This window comes from Aquila chrysaetos, chromosome 5 (genome assembly GCF_900496995.4).
Source record: "Aquila chrysaetos chrysaetos chromosome 5, bAquChr1.4, whole genome shotgun sequence".
Lineage (NCBI taxonomy): Eukaryota > Metazoa > Chordata > Aves > Accipitriformes > Accipitridae > Aquila > Aquila chrysaetos.
In genome coordinates, this window is record NC_044008.1 from 45,765,960 (window position 1) to 45,783,217 (window position 17,258).

Here is a 17,258-nt window from a genome sequence, read left to right on the forward strand (position 1 = left end):
TGGGGCCTTAGAGACTGCCTGACCTCTAGTTTGTCCTGTGAGCATGTCTAAGGTGTACTCACCATAATAAATCCCAAAGACAGCCGCTGCTCCAACAAATGCTCCCAGGAGCTGTGCTAATATGTAAATTGGTAATTTGGTCCATTTTAATCTTCCAGTCACGCACATGGCTAATGAAACGGCTGGGTTTATGTGACCACCTGAAAAATAAATCACAAAACAAGTCATATGGATGACTCAGATACATGAGAATAGGTGAAGGATTTGTAAAAATGTAGGCACTTTTGAGCACGAGACTAGTACGTGCTTTTCTAGATGTTATTTTGCAATTAAATGCTGACTGCAATGAAACTGAAACAAGTTGGATGAAATTAGAGGGGGGAGGGGGAAAGCCACCAAGATCCAACTTCCCCCGTGATGTTTGCAGACTGTGCTATTTATCAGACTGCTGCCCTGCAGTATATAATCTATAGATCTATAGACAACTTTTCTAGAAAAAGCCTAAATCTGCCCTATTGGTCGTAATAGGAGGGTCCGTCATTCTGCACATATTCTCTCTCATCAAGGGCTTCGGCTTGTTATTTTTAAGGGAAGACTGGGGCAGCAGAACATTCATTCAGTTTAGCAAGCATGTATTAAGATTAAGGACTGTTACTGGCTTGATCGTGTAACTTGAGGCAGAACTGGAGTACCCTGGATTTAAGTCATGTTTATGTCCCAATCTTCAACCTGGGGTTACTTAGGAACTCGGTTTTCATGAACATAAAATAATATTAGGTCTGTCCAGCTCCATGCTGACTGTTGGTGAGCTAGGTGGGATCTGGGGACAGCAGTGCATAGTTCTTCATCACACATTTTCATCAAGCTCTTACACCCTCCAGAAAGGTCCATGATAAGCAAACTGACAAAGTAGCTGCGCTGAAACAGAGAGTTCTATTTCCTGTGGAATTTCCTTCCTTTGTATTTAGGAGTAGCTACACCTAAACTCACGCATGGAAAAGATTGCAGCAGCATTGGAATTCTTTGTGACAATTTTAGTTTCTAAAATATATTTATTATTATGTCACATGCTAGTCATTTCCCTCAATATCTTTTATCAACATGGAAAAAAGTGTTGAATGCTTTTGGAAAACTTCATTTTTTACACATATGTAGTTAATACTTAAGAAATATAAATTGCCAAATAAATAAACAGATGAAACGGTACAGTAAAAATACAGTAAACCCCAAGTTTTGCAAGGACATAGCAGATCCATTGGTTACTTTCCAGGTGAAGTCTCATGTCAGCCCGTATGGTTATCAGAAAAAAAATGGCCTTTGTCTTTCATAAAATAACTAAAAGAGCGTGACCTTTGTCTATCAAAGGCTAGTGGTGGAGAAAGGGCCTCTATGTACAGTTTCTGTGTTTGTTTGCACTTCAGGTCAGTGAGTCATTATCTTATGAAATCCAGGCACCTTTGATACATAATGAACTGACAAACACAGATAACAAGCTGGATAAAACCCTCTTTGTATCATTTCCAAAACTCTGACCTAGTAGCACCAGTCTTGAATTAATTTTGAATTCCTCACTGTGTTTCAAATTTTTCAGCACAGAGCGAATAGATGGATGACACCTTATTTAACAGCCCTTCATCTGAATTTTGTTAAATTGTTTTCTTGTCTTTTGTTCTTTACTCTAGCTGGAATGAATAATTTTCCTTTCTTTCAACACCTGATATTGTTCCCCACCTGTATATAATACAGGGTGATTATGATGGCCAGGACAAGTCATAATAATAGTAGAGATGTCTGATTAACATTAAATCTGGAAGGGAAAAGTCTAGTTGAAGGCTCTTATGCTGAGATAGGGGAGTTAAAAGATTCTTGGTTCCTGTGCCACTGGTACTTTCCTGGTTAAAAAAAAAAAGTTCACTTTGGACAGTGTGTTCCCCATTCTTTTGTAGTTGCAGTGATCATAGTCATGAGTTTGTCTGAAGTGTTAAGTTGATAAAAATGGTGGGAAATTATCTAGACATGGAGGAAAATTAGGTGGAGAAAAAGCAAAAAGGTATTTTTCCTAGATAAAAGAGCTCAAATTCACCAAATATGCAGATTATATATTTTATGTTACCATGAATTTAGAATTTCATGAAGAACTGATGCGAAATATTTTAGCAGTACTTAAACATGAGACTTCATGGTCAAAGAGCCACAGAATTTGCTAACAAATTCTATATAGGAAGTGATATTCCAAAGTGTCCACTAGTAATCCTATGTTGGATAGTCACAGCCTATTGAAATATCTTTTCCTATTCTTTCAGGAAGAAAATGCACTGCATGCAGAATCCTTTGTCATGGGAAAAACACAGGAAACACAATACTGCAACATCTGCAACTGCTCTGCCCTGCTGGGATTGAACTCTAATCTTCTATATAATGGAGATGAATATCCCTTAAAGATGCAAATGTAGGACAGGTTTGTGTCTTTACAGGATTTTTTTCATGATACTGCATTAGAAGAGTTTACCTGCCTACATGTAAACCAAAGGCTGTACTTTAAAGTTGTTCAGATAATAGGAATGTACTGCTGAATTAACTTTGTGTGATATTAAGGAACCATTCTGCTCTGTTTCAATGACAATAACAGGACTGCCTGTTTTGCTGTACCTTGAGCACTTTCTAATGTGAACTTAGAAACCTCCTCATGCGTGGTGTCTCTGTAAAAGAATTTGTAAAAGAGAAGACAAATGGCCACAGTAATTTCTGCTATAGCAGCTATTTATAATGGCCTAGTTATACCTAGAGATACCAGCCCACATTGGCTTTACCCTCTTTATGAAGGGTAAGAAATTTCTCTATGAGAACTGGAGTACAAGAAGGCAATATAAACTCCACATACAACACGGAGTATTGTGTATTATAATACACAACACTCTGTATTATTACAACCCACCATTTTCTATTTTAAAGAGAGAATTTAAATGTTAAATGCACTTATGCTAATGTTTCTGATAATTTGGCCAAACTGAATGGTGGAAATAGGAGACAAAGCACCATCCAAGATGGCACACATAGACACTGATTAGTTAGCCCAGCTATAGATAAGAGAGATTCCTGACCAATATATATCGAGGAAATGTTATAGCAGAAACAAAGGGGCAATGACAGTACATTGGCAGTGTATCCCGGAACGTATCTCTAGTACTGAATCTTTTTGCTTTTTCTGCTTTCTGTGGTTTGCTGCTTCTGCGAATAAGCAGACAGGAGCAGACTTGCTGCTGCCTGTCATAGGACATGAAGAGATAAATTGCATTCTCTAAGGTGAACCCTGCTCATTATACCCATTAGTGGGTCATTCTAACTTCTACCTAGCTGGCAACCATTTTAGCTGGTGACTGCTGGATTCTGTAAGCTTTTCATGGTTATTTCCTTAAATGCAGTGCCTGTGCTGTCAGGATCATCTCTATTGACAGAATTTTCAAAGCAAGACCAAGCAGATTTCTGGTTTGCACAGGCCACTTTCCATAAAAGCCAGAGGTCTGCCAAGGTTTGCGCACTAGTTCAGATCAGAATTTGGTGGAAGATTTTGCCAAATGCAAAGAATAGAGGGAAACAAGAACACAAAAGATGTACTAATGAAACTCTGATGCAGATTCTGCTGTAATGGTGCTTGCTATTGCTAGATACATAATTGTTTATACCATGAAATGGAAGTAATTTAATAAGGTAGCCTTAAAACTGTGGCAAGAAATGCTATAGAAGAAAAAAGTCACTTACCAGAAACCCCCCCAGACACATACACTGCTATGGTGACTGCCATTGCAAATCCAACTGATACTGTCATGGGCCCACCATGGGCTCCTCGGCTAAGGACAGCCTGTCCTACACACCCACATCCAAGTGCCTGTATTTTGAAAGAGAAATGTAAAACCATGAGTGTGTCTGTCAAATGTTATTGGCTAGTTTGCAACTCCTGCTGCTGTCCAGGTATAGCTGAAAATGTTGTTAAATATTGAAAAAATGCTAGAATTTGAGATTAGTGGCATGTGTACCATTGTTGCCTTTGCTGCAATGAGCATTTACTCTTTATTTTCCCCTGCTCTGTGACCAGGAAGAACCTCTGCTAATAAGGACCTGTCTCTCCCCAGAAAACAGTTTTCAAGTACAATGATGGGAAACAGATCAGAACTTGGAGCCTAAACAAGATCTCACAGACTCTACAACAAATCTCTGCATCTGAAAGTGAAGAGGGAATTAATTCTGTGTGGTAAGTTGTCAGTTCCAGATTGTTGTTATAAGCAATGAAAAAATTACTAGAAAAGTTATGAAAGAGAGTTCAAAAAGCTTTTAATGTTTAATGCTGAAACTCTGGAATGAGACAGCTTTCTGGAGATTAGAGTGTGTGTTACTGTTGTGCTGCCTTGATATCATATATTGCACTATCAGAATATTTCACTGGCTCTGCAGCTTGAACAATTAACTGGAGTGGGGATTACTGAATAATTCACATTGGAGTATTCTCAATGGATTTAAACTGGCTTCCGTTTTATGTTGGTTCCCCTCAGAATGAAGTTCAGCAACACATTTAAATGTATGCTTAAGATCATGTATATTCAATTCTAAAGTTTCTGCTTAGCTTCAAGCATATGTTTAGGTCCTATTAAAGTTGGTAGGAAAGATTTTCAAAGGTACAAAAGGCCTTCAGTTTAAGACAGCCTAGCTGACCCATTTCTGCCAGAAATCAATTTCTGTCTTTGGAAATCTTCTTTTTAAATATATGCCTAAGTGCTTTGCTGAATAAGGACCCAACACTCTACAGAAGATATCAAATAATATCTGTAGTCTGAAAACTTTTGCTTCTCTGCAACTGTAAGTGATCTGAATCTTATCTTTTCTGGGATGTGACTAGATTTATCTTGAGCAACCTTAATTACTTTGATGTTAAATTGGAGATATGTGTTTTTGTAGAGAGAGAGATATATATTCCTCCTTTGATGGTACAGGTGAATCAGATTTTATTTTTTTTTCTGTGTATAAAATCATTCCATCTTAGCCAATGCAGTTGCTTTGGCTAATCTCCTTGCTTCGCTTTAGTGTTCTGCCATTAGTGTGTGTCACCAATGACTGTATTGTAAATATTTTTCCTAACTATGCCTATTTGAATACATAAAATTTAGTTCTTTTAGACATGCTTATTTTCAGTTGCAAGGCAGTTGCATTCAGAAACTGCAAAGTAATGGAAAAATCTCTCCTGCCTTAGAAATAGGCTGTACCAAAAAGATTTGTTGATTGAGGTTTAACAAGCAAGTCCTGCTAGAATAGATACAATTTAAACAGGCAAAAATCATACTTTTGTTTCCATTATTTCCCCCAGGGGTTTAACTAATACCAAAATGTGACAGAAAAGCTCTCAATAAAATTATACTCTTAACCAGCTTTGCAATGCAGACGGAGTTTCTGTTAAAGTGCCCCAAGACTCTGTCATACACCCAGGTGCAGTTCTTGCCTTGAGGTTATACTCATGCAAGCAAACAAAACACCGTCTGGTGCCAAAGTCTTACAGCTGTCAGGTTACGTAAGGGGAGGGTGGTGTTAGATAGCAGTAGTTTATTGGACTGTATAATTGAAAGTTACAAGACATACTCCAAGCTGCTGTCAACTGCTGTGCCATGGATGACATAAGCTTATGTTAGGCGTTCTCTCATCGTCATTAGTATCATATACCTAGCAATTCAAATGGTAAGCACAAATGCACATACAGATATAAAACCAAACCAAAATATATTTTAGTTGTTTGCAGCTGAAATTACATGTATCTTTAAAATGTCATGTAAGACAATTCTACTCATGTATTTATATGTTTAATTAATATGGAAAGAATGGTTATGCTGGAATTTATAAAGTTTAAGACTAGGGCACGAGCCTTGAGGAGGTGGAATTAGCATGCTCTAGCCTTCATTTTCCAGACTTCTCAAAGGGAGTATTCCAGAAATTGCACCAAGCAAGATTTTGTGAAAGATATGGCTCAGACATGGAGCAAGTTCGGTAGGCTGTCTGGGGCCCTGTGTACACCGGGGCGCAGTTTGCGTTCAGGCAAGCAGTTAGATCTACAAGTATGCACTTGTGTTCTGAAATGGCATAGACAAAGTTTTTTGCAGATTCAAGAAAAGGCCATTCTTTTGAAAACATTACCCCTTTCTGTAAGAACGATGAAAAAAGAGAACAGGAGGGGGCAAGATGGGTATAGAAAAGGATAAGGGACAGTAACCACATCTGTGTATATCAACTACAAATTCACAAGAAGAGGGAAGGAAATAGGATGTAGGCTGTGGCCTCCCTTCCCTATTTACCAGAACTGTGGGGAATCATACAGAAACAGCTGTGTAGTCCTCTTGCATAGAGGCTTCCACTCTGTACATCATAGGGAAATATGCAACTCCAGACACTCCCTTTTTGTGCTAACCAGTCTCAGAAAACTCAGTCTACAAACAAGAAGGTGTACAAGCAAGCTTGAACACAGCTGCGCTGGCTTCTTGCTCGGTGGATGTTGGTAAATGGCTGCCTGCTCATGTACGACGAATGGCTGCTACTGCAGGCACAGTCAGCGTGTGCCCATTCTGGGATGGGGCAGCTGGGAGCTGAACCTGCAAATCTGAACCATGTTACGGTAATATTGCCTCCATCTGTCGTCATTTTAAGAAGCAGAGAAAAAAAATTTCTCATACCTACTGTAGCTAGGTTGACATAACTGGAAACTATCACCTAATCATGTAATTACAGGAGCAGCAATTTAATACCCTGTGAATCTTTGCTCGGCTGAGTTAAGACCAACTAGATCATCAAGTTGTAACTAAATATTCTGAGTTTCTAGGCCAAGCTCAGCCATCAGCTGCACCCACACAAACTCATTGATTGAAGCACATGGAGTCAATGGGAGTTTAATTTACAGTATAATATAGCCAGATCTCTTTATCTTATCTTGTCTTACCTTATGTTAGCAGGTTTTCATCTTAGCAGTTGTCTGTAGTCTGATCTGCTTAAATTTACTGGAGTAGCTTCAGTGCTGACTTTTTGTTCACAAAGTAATTAGATTGCTGTCATAAATAACCTGTTTGGGTGTGGAATAGCTGTCTGCACATTCTCTGCCAAAAACTTGCTTCATAGACTTTAGATCCTTCTCTTTGTCTTGGGTAACAAGGCTTATGTTAGGAAAGGAAAACAACAGGCCTCCAATGAGCATGATGTCCTGTTAGCCCCTGGAAGCTTGCAGAACTTTGTCTCTATCCCACTCATCGGAGAGACTAAAGATCATTTTGCCTCCGTCTGTGCTATTTTCGGGATTTTTGCAAATGCTTGTCATAGCATTTTTCAGTGTAAATAGGATTTCGATTTCCTGCAAGATCTGAATCCAGAATTTTAGGGAATCTATTTTTCTACATGGCCTGTAGAGCTTTAGACATCTTAAAGCAGAATGCATATATAAAAAGGCCCCTTCTTATCGAACAGATCTAGTGGTAGTGTGCATTCATAGCCATACACTCTTACTGTAACATTAAAGCAGCAGCCAAGTCTCCTGCTTTCTAGCAGCGTGGAGACAATGACGTGTGTTTTGGTATATCTTGTACATCACCAGCTGCCAAGCTGTGGTGAGTTACATACCTATGGTGGGGTACCATCATGGCCCTTCGGGCAGAGTATGGCCTTGATGGCCACACAACTGACGATGCTCTACATGAATATAAGAATTCACTGTGCTATAAGGAATACAGAGTCAGCAGTTACAAAAAAATCATATTTTAATTATAAGCTGTACACTTTCAATCAGGAAACACTAGAAAAATAGTTCAGAATTTCTATTTTAGTCAGTTTTCAGGACAGAACCCTACTTAAACAACCACAGCTGATTATGAAGACTCTCCAAGGATCCCTCCACCAATTCACAATTTTCTGTAAGGACGCCTTTGTTCAGGTGAGGGGGCAGCCCTGCCCCTTTCCCATGCCACGCTCCCGCCTATGTTCTCCTAGTGCTCCTGCTAGCCTGCGACTTGTCTGCTCCCCTTTTTCAGACTGGAGGGACCTGCGGTACTGCTCTGGATTCTGCCGCACCTGCGCATGTTCCTGCGCAGTGCTGTGAAGGGGACGGGCTCTCCAGGCAGGGCAGTGCGTTGGGCTCAAGCTCGGCTTGCGGCGAGTGTCCTGGCGCTGTCCTAAAGTTACCCGCTCCGAATCTGTGGAAGCAGAGCGATATTGCTGGGACACTTGAGGACGTGAGAGCAAGCCCTGGTATTTCACTTCTTAGGGAAACCTCTGTGACGTCTCCAAGCAGTCAGACTTAGCACCACGTATTTAGGCCCTTAAAAGCGGGGGTACAGGTGGGAAGAGGCAGAGACTCCTTTGGGGGATGGGAGAAGTGGTTGCGTTTGCCCTTCGCTGCAGGTAGGGATCTCTCCGACAAAAATTGCCCATGAAAATGTTAGAGGGTTGTTTGTAGTTTACTGTAGTCTTGTACAGTTCCCCCCGCCCCCATTAATATTTCCATATATGGTTAGTTTGGGTGTTGCGCTTAAAAGTAGTAAATAAACTTTTCGGAGGGGCTGATTACTAAGTTGATGGTGTCCTTCTAAAGGTCTTTAATTTGGAGTGTATTTTAGAACTCGCTTTCATTTCCACTCTCTTTATTTACAAAGCAAGTCTGCTTAAGAATTTACCTACTGTGTTTCATAATAAGGTGTTTTATAATGGATTAGGAACTCTTTCTATACAGAGACATATTTTTGCTATGTTTGTGTATTATGTAGGGCCTTAATTCAGACTGGGCTCCTAAGCATTCTTTCATTAGGGACAGTAATGCTAACAGCAATAAAAATAGAGACACGTTAGATCTACTAAAATTCAGGGCATTAGCTCTGCAAGAATTCAAGTTGCAGGAAACTCCTGTTCTTCCAGGAAAGAGCAATCTTAATCTAATTTCATGTTTAATACTTCCTATCTTTTGTTAAATCAGATAGTACTTAAAATTTTTAAGGTGAGATAAAAATAGAGCTTACCGGTCAAGTAATTTTTAAATATTTTAAAAGCATGTCGCTCTTATTTTATCATTAATTAAATATTTGGGGGGGGGGGGATTTCTGTACATTACAATTTAATCAAACTTGGAGTAATAAAAAATCCCTATATCCGTTCTCCTGATAATCTCCTGGGACACAACCAATATCCTCTTGGGTTCAAATGGATTTACCCTTTATTTTTTTCAGACTTACTATCTAATAAAATAAGGGTTTGAAAAAAACCCTTATCATTCAGTTAATTAAATAGTGTAGACATAAGCCTTAAAATGATTGCCATTTTGAAACCATTTTTTTAACGACAGAAAGCATTACTACTTGGAGACATGAATGTAAATTTTAATAAGGCTTTGGATGAATTGTGTATATAAAGCTTTTAAAACATATAAAGATCTGGTTCAAATTGCTCTGTGGGAAAAAATACAGTGAAAATATTGAGGGACAGACTATGCTGTGTTATATAAACTGATGCTTTTAAATTTTTATTATTGCTTTTGCACATGCAATAAGAGACAAATAAAAGCTTGAAATCACCTGGAGAGAATGCCAAGGTCTGCATTCTCTCATATTTTATTGTGATTAATATTGTACTCTTCATCATGAAATGCTAAAATGCTTTTCTTTCCTGAATTATGTAGGGCAACTGGCTTGAGTCAGTTTCTTCAGTGAAGATTATTTTTATGTTCTTACTAAGTTTTAGAAATTCAGGAGAGAAAGGAAATGAAACATTTCATATTTAGATACAAACTTTCAGGAGTGAAACATGGCCCCTTGTAAAGGAGCTAGGAAGAAAAGGCTAGGCAAGGGAAGAAAATCTTACCTAGTAGCTCCTTGAGGAGAAAAAGAGCCTATTCAGGTGCTGCTTCCCTCCCCGGTTACTCATTTATTCTTGAGCTGAGATGTGCTTCTCTGCTTTGCTTCCTACACCAACTGAAAAGGTTAAAAATCTTTCTAAATCCTTAAAATTCGGAGAGTGCAGGAGCGGGCATTGCAGTTTCTGAGAAAGGAGGTTTTCTGTCCTCCCTTCAGAGTATAAGGGTACATGTATATTTTCATTTACTCTTCGTGCAGAAACAGGGTGGCTGGACCTTTGCTGTGCCCTCATGGTTGGAGGTGCATGGTTATGAGTAATTAAAGCCTCAGTATGTTCTCTTCCTAAGCTGTTTTCTGTTGAAAAAAAAAGCTGAATACTTTTAAAAGTAAAGAAACCGTTGAGGAATGGGTTAGAGGAACTGAGTCAAATTTGCCTTTAAACCAGACCATGGACTGGAGGGCTCACTAGAATTCACTTTTAGCCAAAATGGTTTATTGAAATGTTGAGATCACAAAGATATAAACTCACTGTATGGCATGAACTGCATTTATTATCTTTTATTCTGTTCTCCAACTGTTTATGACAGTTTTAAAAAGTTATTACTTTTATTACCTTTTTTTTTTTATTTGGCAAAACTTTTGAGAAAACAGCCTGTAAATTTGTGTCTGTAAAACGTAAGTGCAAGTTTTGCACTCGCAGTTGAATGTTGGAAGGATGCAAGTCTGCTGTGAGGCTCAGGGAGAGTGCCTACACTTCAGCCCTATAGATGCAAACCTTCTGGAAAAAAGTGTATCTACAGAAAAAGGTCTTGGAAAATTAAGTTCAACTTAATGGAACCTCTTGGTTAAACAATGAGAGCTGAGTTATGTGTTGGGGCTGATGTTGCAGAGATGAAGATAATTCTCTTTTAAAACTTTCATGCAACACAGAACATCTGAGTCACCAGAAAGTTTAAAATGTCATATACTGGAAAACTTAAGTTTGTATTGAAAACAAAAGATTTCCTGTGACTTTTCAGAATTATTTGCCGTAATAAACATTTCAAGGTAAAAGAAAAATTAGGTAACCTTCCTTTCAGTTCTTTCACACTGCTAACTATTCAGCTGAATTAAAAAATGACTTCAGGGAAATAGAAGTGTTTTCTAGAGAAAAGTAAAAAAAAAAAAATTAATTTATTTTGATAATAGTAAAATTACAGAAATAAACCACTGTGCAAGAACAGTTCCTTAACCTCAGCACAACTAAGGGTCTTCATTACTACTTTGACTTCTGTTTGCAATGCTGATTTAATACAGTTGCAAGAAAGAGGAAGACTTTGCACATCTTCAGCAGAATCATTAGCAAAACTTCATGACATCAAAACCTGTGCAACTGATACAATTGCATAAACAGAAAGGACTCCGAGTTGGTGATGACAGGGAAAGGAAGCATCTTATTCCCATAAAATGAGCAGTTTTGGTCTGGAAGTGCAGGATTAAATTCTATGACATTAGATTGATGAGTGACTTTTATTATTTATTGGTTGTACTATAGTATTGCTGCTAGAGACCCTAATGTATGGATCTCTGTGACATAAGAGCTGCTTACCAGAGTGCAAATATTGCTAAGGCCCGTGGTATTTGTAGCATTGTATAATATTTAAAAAACTGTTGAGTGACATATCAAAATACCAATGATAAATAAGTTTTAATAACCTTTTTTATCTAGCTTTGACAAACTTAAGTTCACTAAGACCTAATTATACAAGATTCTCTACTCCAGGAAATTCATTGCTGATGGCAAACAAGGTAGCTGTTAGAAGCTACTGCTATTTAATTTTCTACCTTAAAACTAAACTCGCTGTAAACAATTTCATCCTATACAAAGAAAGAGTCTCCCTTTCACAAAAATTTAGAACATGGAATTTAATCTTTGTTTACAATTTCTAAGTAGTAATTTTGTATTAAACACTAAACACTTATTTAAGGAGTAAGTGATCAAAAGTTACATGTGCTTTCATGTAATAACATAATGTAATGAGGGTTCTAACACATGTTTAGAATAAGGGATATATATTACCATACAGTATTGTCATTAACATGCACTGCAATGTAGGGCCGCAAAAAGAAAGCTATGGAAAATTGTTTGAATTTTAATCTTCTGGACTGAGTAAATCCATGGAATGTCATACTTAAAGATTTTTCAGGCAAGACTAAACTCCGCCACAAAGCAGGGGTGATAACTTACATAATGAAGATTTTGATGTGCAAAAGATAAATGGCCTTCCTTCTCATTAGTTGGACTGTTTGCAGCGTGGGGTGTCATGCATTCAATTCATGCTCTTGCACTGCATCCTCTATGCACACATAAACATTTGCTTCAGTGGGAATTTTGTAAGAGGATCCCCACCTCCAGTTGGAGACTAAGCTTTAGGATGTGAATATATATACTACCGACTTGTCTTTATAATGCTAAATGGAAGCCTGTGTTCTGTTTCAGCAAGGAAGCATACACTGCTCTGGACTCAGGAGATACTGGCTCCTGTGCAGCTCCTTTCTGGGAAACTGTGTTTAGTAAGAAGCTCTTGAGAGAGAGAATGAAATAAAAACTATGTTAGGTGAGCAGTAGCCGCTAAAGGAAGCAACATGGCCCATTTGGCATCTCTTTTTGGAACTGTTCCAATTCAGATATACTTAATGGCGTAAGCCAGAGTAAATCCCATTTTGTCTGAGAGCAATGCAGCCAAGTTCCAAAGGGGAAATATGGAGAGAAGCATGATTAAAAGCAGAGAGGCAGTTGGATAGGTGAGTTCCAGACAGACTCACTGAAAAGTCACATAAACCATCTACCTGATGCAGCATGGCTTCTTGACTCTTCTGTGCTGGCGCCTAGATGTTGTCCCCCAGAGTAATCCACAGGAGCCCCGAGAGGAATTATACTGAACCAGGAGACGTGTTGGGGAACAAAAAGGTGTCTAGAGAGCTCTGTCTCAAGGGAGGCCTCGGGCAGCCCCAGCTACAGAAAGCTGAGGCTGTGTCAGAGGCTGGGAAATGTGTGTGTGCGCGGGCCCCTCGGCCACCATGGCACAAATGGGTGGGTGTTCTCCCACCTCAGGGACCCGTTGCGTGGGTGTAGGCTGGAGGGACCTGTCCCAAAAGTTGGTTCGAAACACACTGTGTAAAACCCACATTACTCAGTGTCTACTTCCTGGAAAACAGTTGTATCCTTTTCAAATGTTCATTGAAAACTTTATGGGTAGATCGTGTTTTTTGTGGATGCTTATTCTAAATTGCAGATGGCACGATTACACTTTGCAGGTTGGGGGTTTACCACATGACAGCACCAAGGTAAATGCAAGAAATGGGCAGGACTTTACAAATAATCTGCAAATATAAATACCCAGGATAATGCGTGCTCCTCATTGCCTGTACTGCAAATGTGACTTAGTTATGTTAAAACTGCATCCATTTGTTTTATAGAAGTATCATAAGAAGTGAAGTGCAACATTTTCTCAGCTTGATGGAACCTTATAAGGCGAATAGGACATAGTTCAAGACAGTAACCAAAAGCTCAGTGTAACCAAAACCACGTGCAATTTGCATTTGGTTATGGACTGTACATTTTGGGTTTTCTGCCCCAATTCTTGTTCCAGAGTGTAATTAGAGCAGCTGTGCTATGCCTTGGGGAATAATTCAAGGCTGGATACTGAAAGAAATACTTGTTCCCCCAGCAGAATAGGTCTAAGAGTAAAATAGCCTAATCACCAGCAGGATTACCCAGACGGGCAGTAACGGCAACTGCTCTGTATACCATTGGATCCGCCTATACAGCAGGGCACTTGCAGGTTCCTAGAGTTTAGTGTTTCTCACTGAACCCTCAGAGGTTGAAATTGGGTGCTTTGATAAGCAGAGAGAAGGGCTCACACAGGCTATGTCTGTATTATCAAGTTGAGCACTGCAAGCAGCTTGTTCAGAGAACCTGAATATGGACATCTCAGGAGGGATTACTTAGGAGTATCTCCAGTCTGACCCGCTAGACTGAGCATCCATTCATCCATTAATGGTCAGCACATTTCCTGTGATTCTGGAGCTCACCTTCCACTTTAGTTTCATCTGAAAAGAATTCAGTTTACGTGCTCTGAGACCATGCTGCAAGGCAAACCACAGCATAGTCAGTAGGGATGACCAAGAGATGTTATCTGAACCATATACCCAGTGACTTTCTCAAGGCTTGTTGTCTCAAATCTGTTTAACATTGCAGGCAGAGCCCTTCTCACCCCCAGGTGAAGGCTTGGTTTTTGCCTGATGAGTGATTTGACTTTCTAGATGTCCTGAAATTAATCTTGCAGTTTGTACATTTTCCAGTTTGGAAAATAACATTGCAAGGCTTGAGTTACCAAAGATGGTAGTTTAAGCTCTTAGTAGTATGTGGCCCGTGATGTTGTTCTCCAGAAAAAATAGAAAAAGGTGATTTGGAGGGACAGAATTTCACCTGGCTAACTTTCAGAAGTGCTAGGTTGGTCGCAGATTTAGGCACAGTTAGCATTGACTTCCAGAGTCTGTGGATAATAGAAGGGTTTGTCCCTGCCTTACTCCCTGGCGCGGGTGCTTCCTACAGGCTGTAAAACCCATCACAGTGACATGAAATGGCTTTCAGCAAAGATCTGAATCAACTGTGCTGTAGGCCGTGAACTCTCATCTCACTTTCACTTTGTAACAGGATTAAGACATAGTAATAGGATGATGGAAGAAAGCTTTCACTTCTTTTGCATACATGGTGTCTGTTTTTCAAGGATTTCTGCCCTCTGACTTAGCAGGCTGCCCCTTTCATTAGCTCCAATTTAAGTTAAGGGTTTAATATTAATCTGTTCTTAAAGAGAAACTACTTACTGGCTGACAGAGCCTAAAAGCAATAGCAATATACAACAGCAGAAAAGTCAGTTTCTTCACAATAAACGCTTTGTACTGCTGCTAACTTCTGCAGTCTAAACATAAACCGAGGTATCCAAGCACTGAGAAAGCTGCAGTTCAATCCCTGTGAGGCTCTTCTCTGCTTTAAGCCAAGGCTGAAACTAGAAAGTGTAAGATAGAATTGAGAAAATCAGGTTATCAACAACAATTTCATAGCTTCATTTTCTACTATATTCATATGGTGAATATACTAGAAAATGGGCTCTGGGTTTGCATTTCTTTCTGGTCTTGTGCAGCAGGACATTAAATAATAGCATTTGCCGTCTAATCTGCACTTTAATACGTTTTCTTCACTTGCTTAATTGTATTAATGGAAAGAGGAGGATGATCTTGTGGCGAGGACAGAGTACTGGAAGTCAGGTGATCTGGGTTATATTCAGAGTTCTGCCACAGGCTTCCTGTGCAGTCTGCTGTAATCAGGTTTGCTAATACATAAAATGAAGATAATGACATTTCCTCTCCTTACCAGGGTGTTGTGACACTTAATTCATTAATGTTTGTAAAGTGCTTTGTGCTCCTTGCTTCTGAATGTGCTCCTTACTGTAGTAATGTCTTATGGATGGTATTAAATTTGAGAATAATGTTACGTTAGTGCCTGTGCACTTCAGTTGGCTGAAGTGTAGTAAAGACCATTATTTTCATGTATTTTATGAGCTACTGGAATTTTTTAGATGACTTACTTGAAATTTAGCTAATATAGTTACAGTTATAAAATAGACTATGTCAGTACTATGCCTGCTTCTTTTTTTTTCTGTCCTTTCACTATGATAAAATATTTAGCAATAAGCAAGACTGTCTTGTTCAGACTAAAAGGAGGAAGAAAGAGTTTGGCATAAATACTCTAGCTGCTTGACTTCCAGCTCTGCTACTGAGCCTGCTCTCTACCCTGGTAAATCACAGGGTAGAGCTCTGTGTCCCAGTGCAAAATGCACAGAAAAATTGAGCAAGAAATTAAGTTTAAAAAATCTGGGGATATGAAAATTGGGAGGTTTGGTATTTGCCTGAATCGTAGCAGTACTACAGGACCAAGCAACTGTATAATTTATGTAGTACAGTTAAAAAGGAAAAAAAAACCACAGTTAACTTACAAAATCTCTGAAGGTTTGGCAATGCAACTCCCAATAAATTCACTACAAATCATACAGCTAAATTTCTATATTGCACAGGAAAATAACTCAGCTAAAATTCTCTTAATGTGCAATACACTATGTTTGTTAAAGCAAATGGAAGTTGTGCATAGAAGTGAAAGCAGAATAAACTGCTGAGTTTTTAAAAAACAAAAGCAAGAGTATTATTAATGTTCATTGTGCATATCTGGATTTTTCAGAACGTGGTAGTTCACTGAAATTCTGTTCCTATATGAAATCAAATGCTTATCAGACAATTGTAATATCTAAAGCTACCTGTTTTTAATAGCCAGTGATAATTACACCAGGTGAAGAAAGGAATTACAAACTTACCATAAATAGAAGCAATTCATTCAAGGCTGTACAATGTTTGTCAGGCAGTAACCACGCTTCTGGTACAGTACAAGAAAAAGCATACATGTCCCCTTACAAGCACTGTCCAACGTTATATTAGTAGGAAGAAAAGAAAGCAGCTGACACTTACTATCAATATAAAAGTTCCCAGGAATTCTGAGAGGGCTTCTTTAACCAAGCTGTTCTTCAAGGCTAATTTCTCCTTTAAACTCCTTTTGCTTTTCCGGCTCATTTTGGCTTCCTCTATTGCTCTGGTGCCCTAGTTACAAATACACACAAAAATTGTTCTGTATTTGTCCCTGCTTCAGCTGAACTTTGACACTTTTACTTATACATTGAAATATGAGATTTCATCTTGTACAGCCAGTGAAATCATCTGACTGCAGGCATTGACAGAACCAACTCAACATGCCCTAACAATTCATCATGAGTTTTCCATCCTGTGCCTTCTCTGAGTACACTTCTATTTATACTGGTTAGATAATACCAGTAAGTTCAGAATCAGAACTCTTTTTTTCTTGCAGAATGGATTAATCATTACCTTTCCTGCTATGTTACTTTTTTTTTTTTTTTTTTGGTAAAAATGAATAAAAAGTTGTTCCTGTCACCCTGATCAAAAAGAAAGGCAAAAAGAGAAACCACAAAATAAGGAACCAAAATATGGTTGAAAATTTCTCTCTGACCTAGATTGGGATTTAAACTATGCTGCTATTGGCTGTCCAAAAAATATTCAAGGGGAGGTTGTGAAAGAGAATGAATGCTCGTGAGAATGCTGTGCTCTACCCTGTAAACAAAAGTTCCTATCCTGTCACTTCTGAGGGATTTCAGTGTCTAATGAGGAATCTTAACTTGGTGTGGTATGTTGAATTTGTATATTCACTCACAATACTCTTTTTGGACTAAATGCCTTGCTCTCTAGTGACCCACCCTGTTTACAAAAAAACAACGAGGCAGAATAAATTAGGAA

General features: G+C 38.8%; 1 protein-coding gene across 3 annotated transcripts in view; it reads right to left on the bottom strand.

Moving 5' to 3' along the window:
* Positions 1-16,814, bottom strand: part of AQP9 (aquaporin 9) — a 28,180-nt gene extending 11,366 nt beyond the window's left edge. Inside the window, exons 1-4 of one of the 3 annotated variants that reach the window (XM_030013777.2) lie at positions 16,422-16,535; positions 16,271-16,329; positions 3,760-3,886; positions 63-200 (exon numbers count right to left, since the gene is read on the bottom strand). In XM_030013777.2, coding sequence (XP_029869637.1) covers positions 63-200; positions 3,760-3,886; positions 16,271-16,273 — 268 coding nt within the window. In that variant the 5' untranslated portion in view covers positions 16,274-16,329; positions 16,422-16,535. Of the gene's footprint in view, positions 1-62; positions 201-3,759; positions 3,887-9,867; positions 9,978-16,270; positions 16,330-16,421 lie in introns of all 3 variants that reach the window. The other 2 variants (XM_030013779.2, XM_030013775.2) reach the window with 2 other exon arrangements.
* Positions 16,815-17,258: the final 444 nt, after the last annotated feature.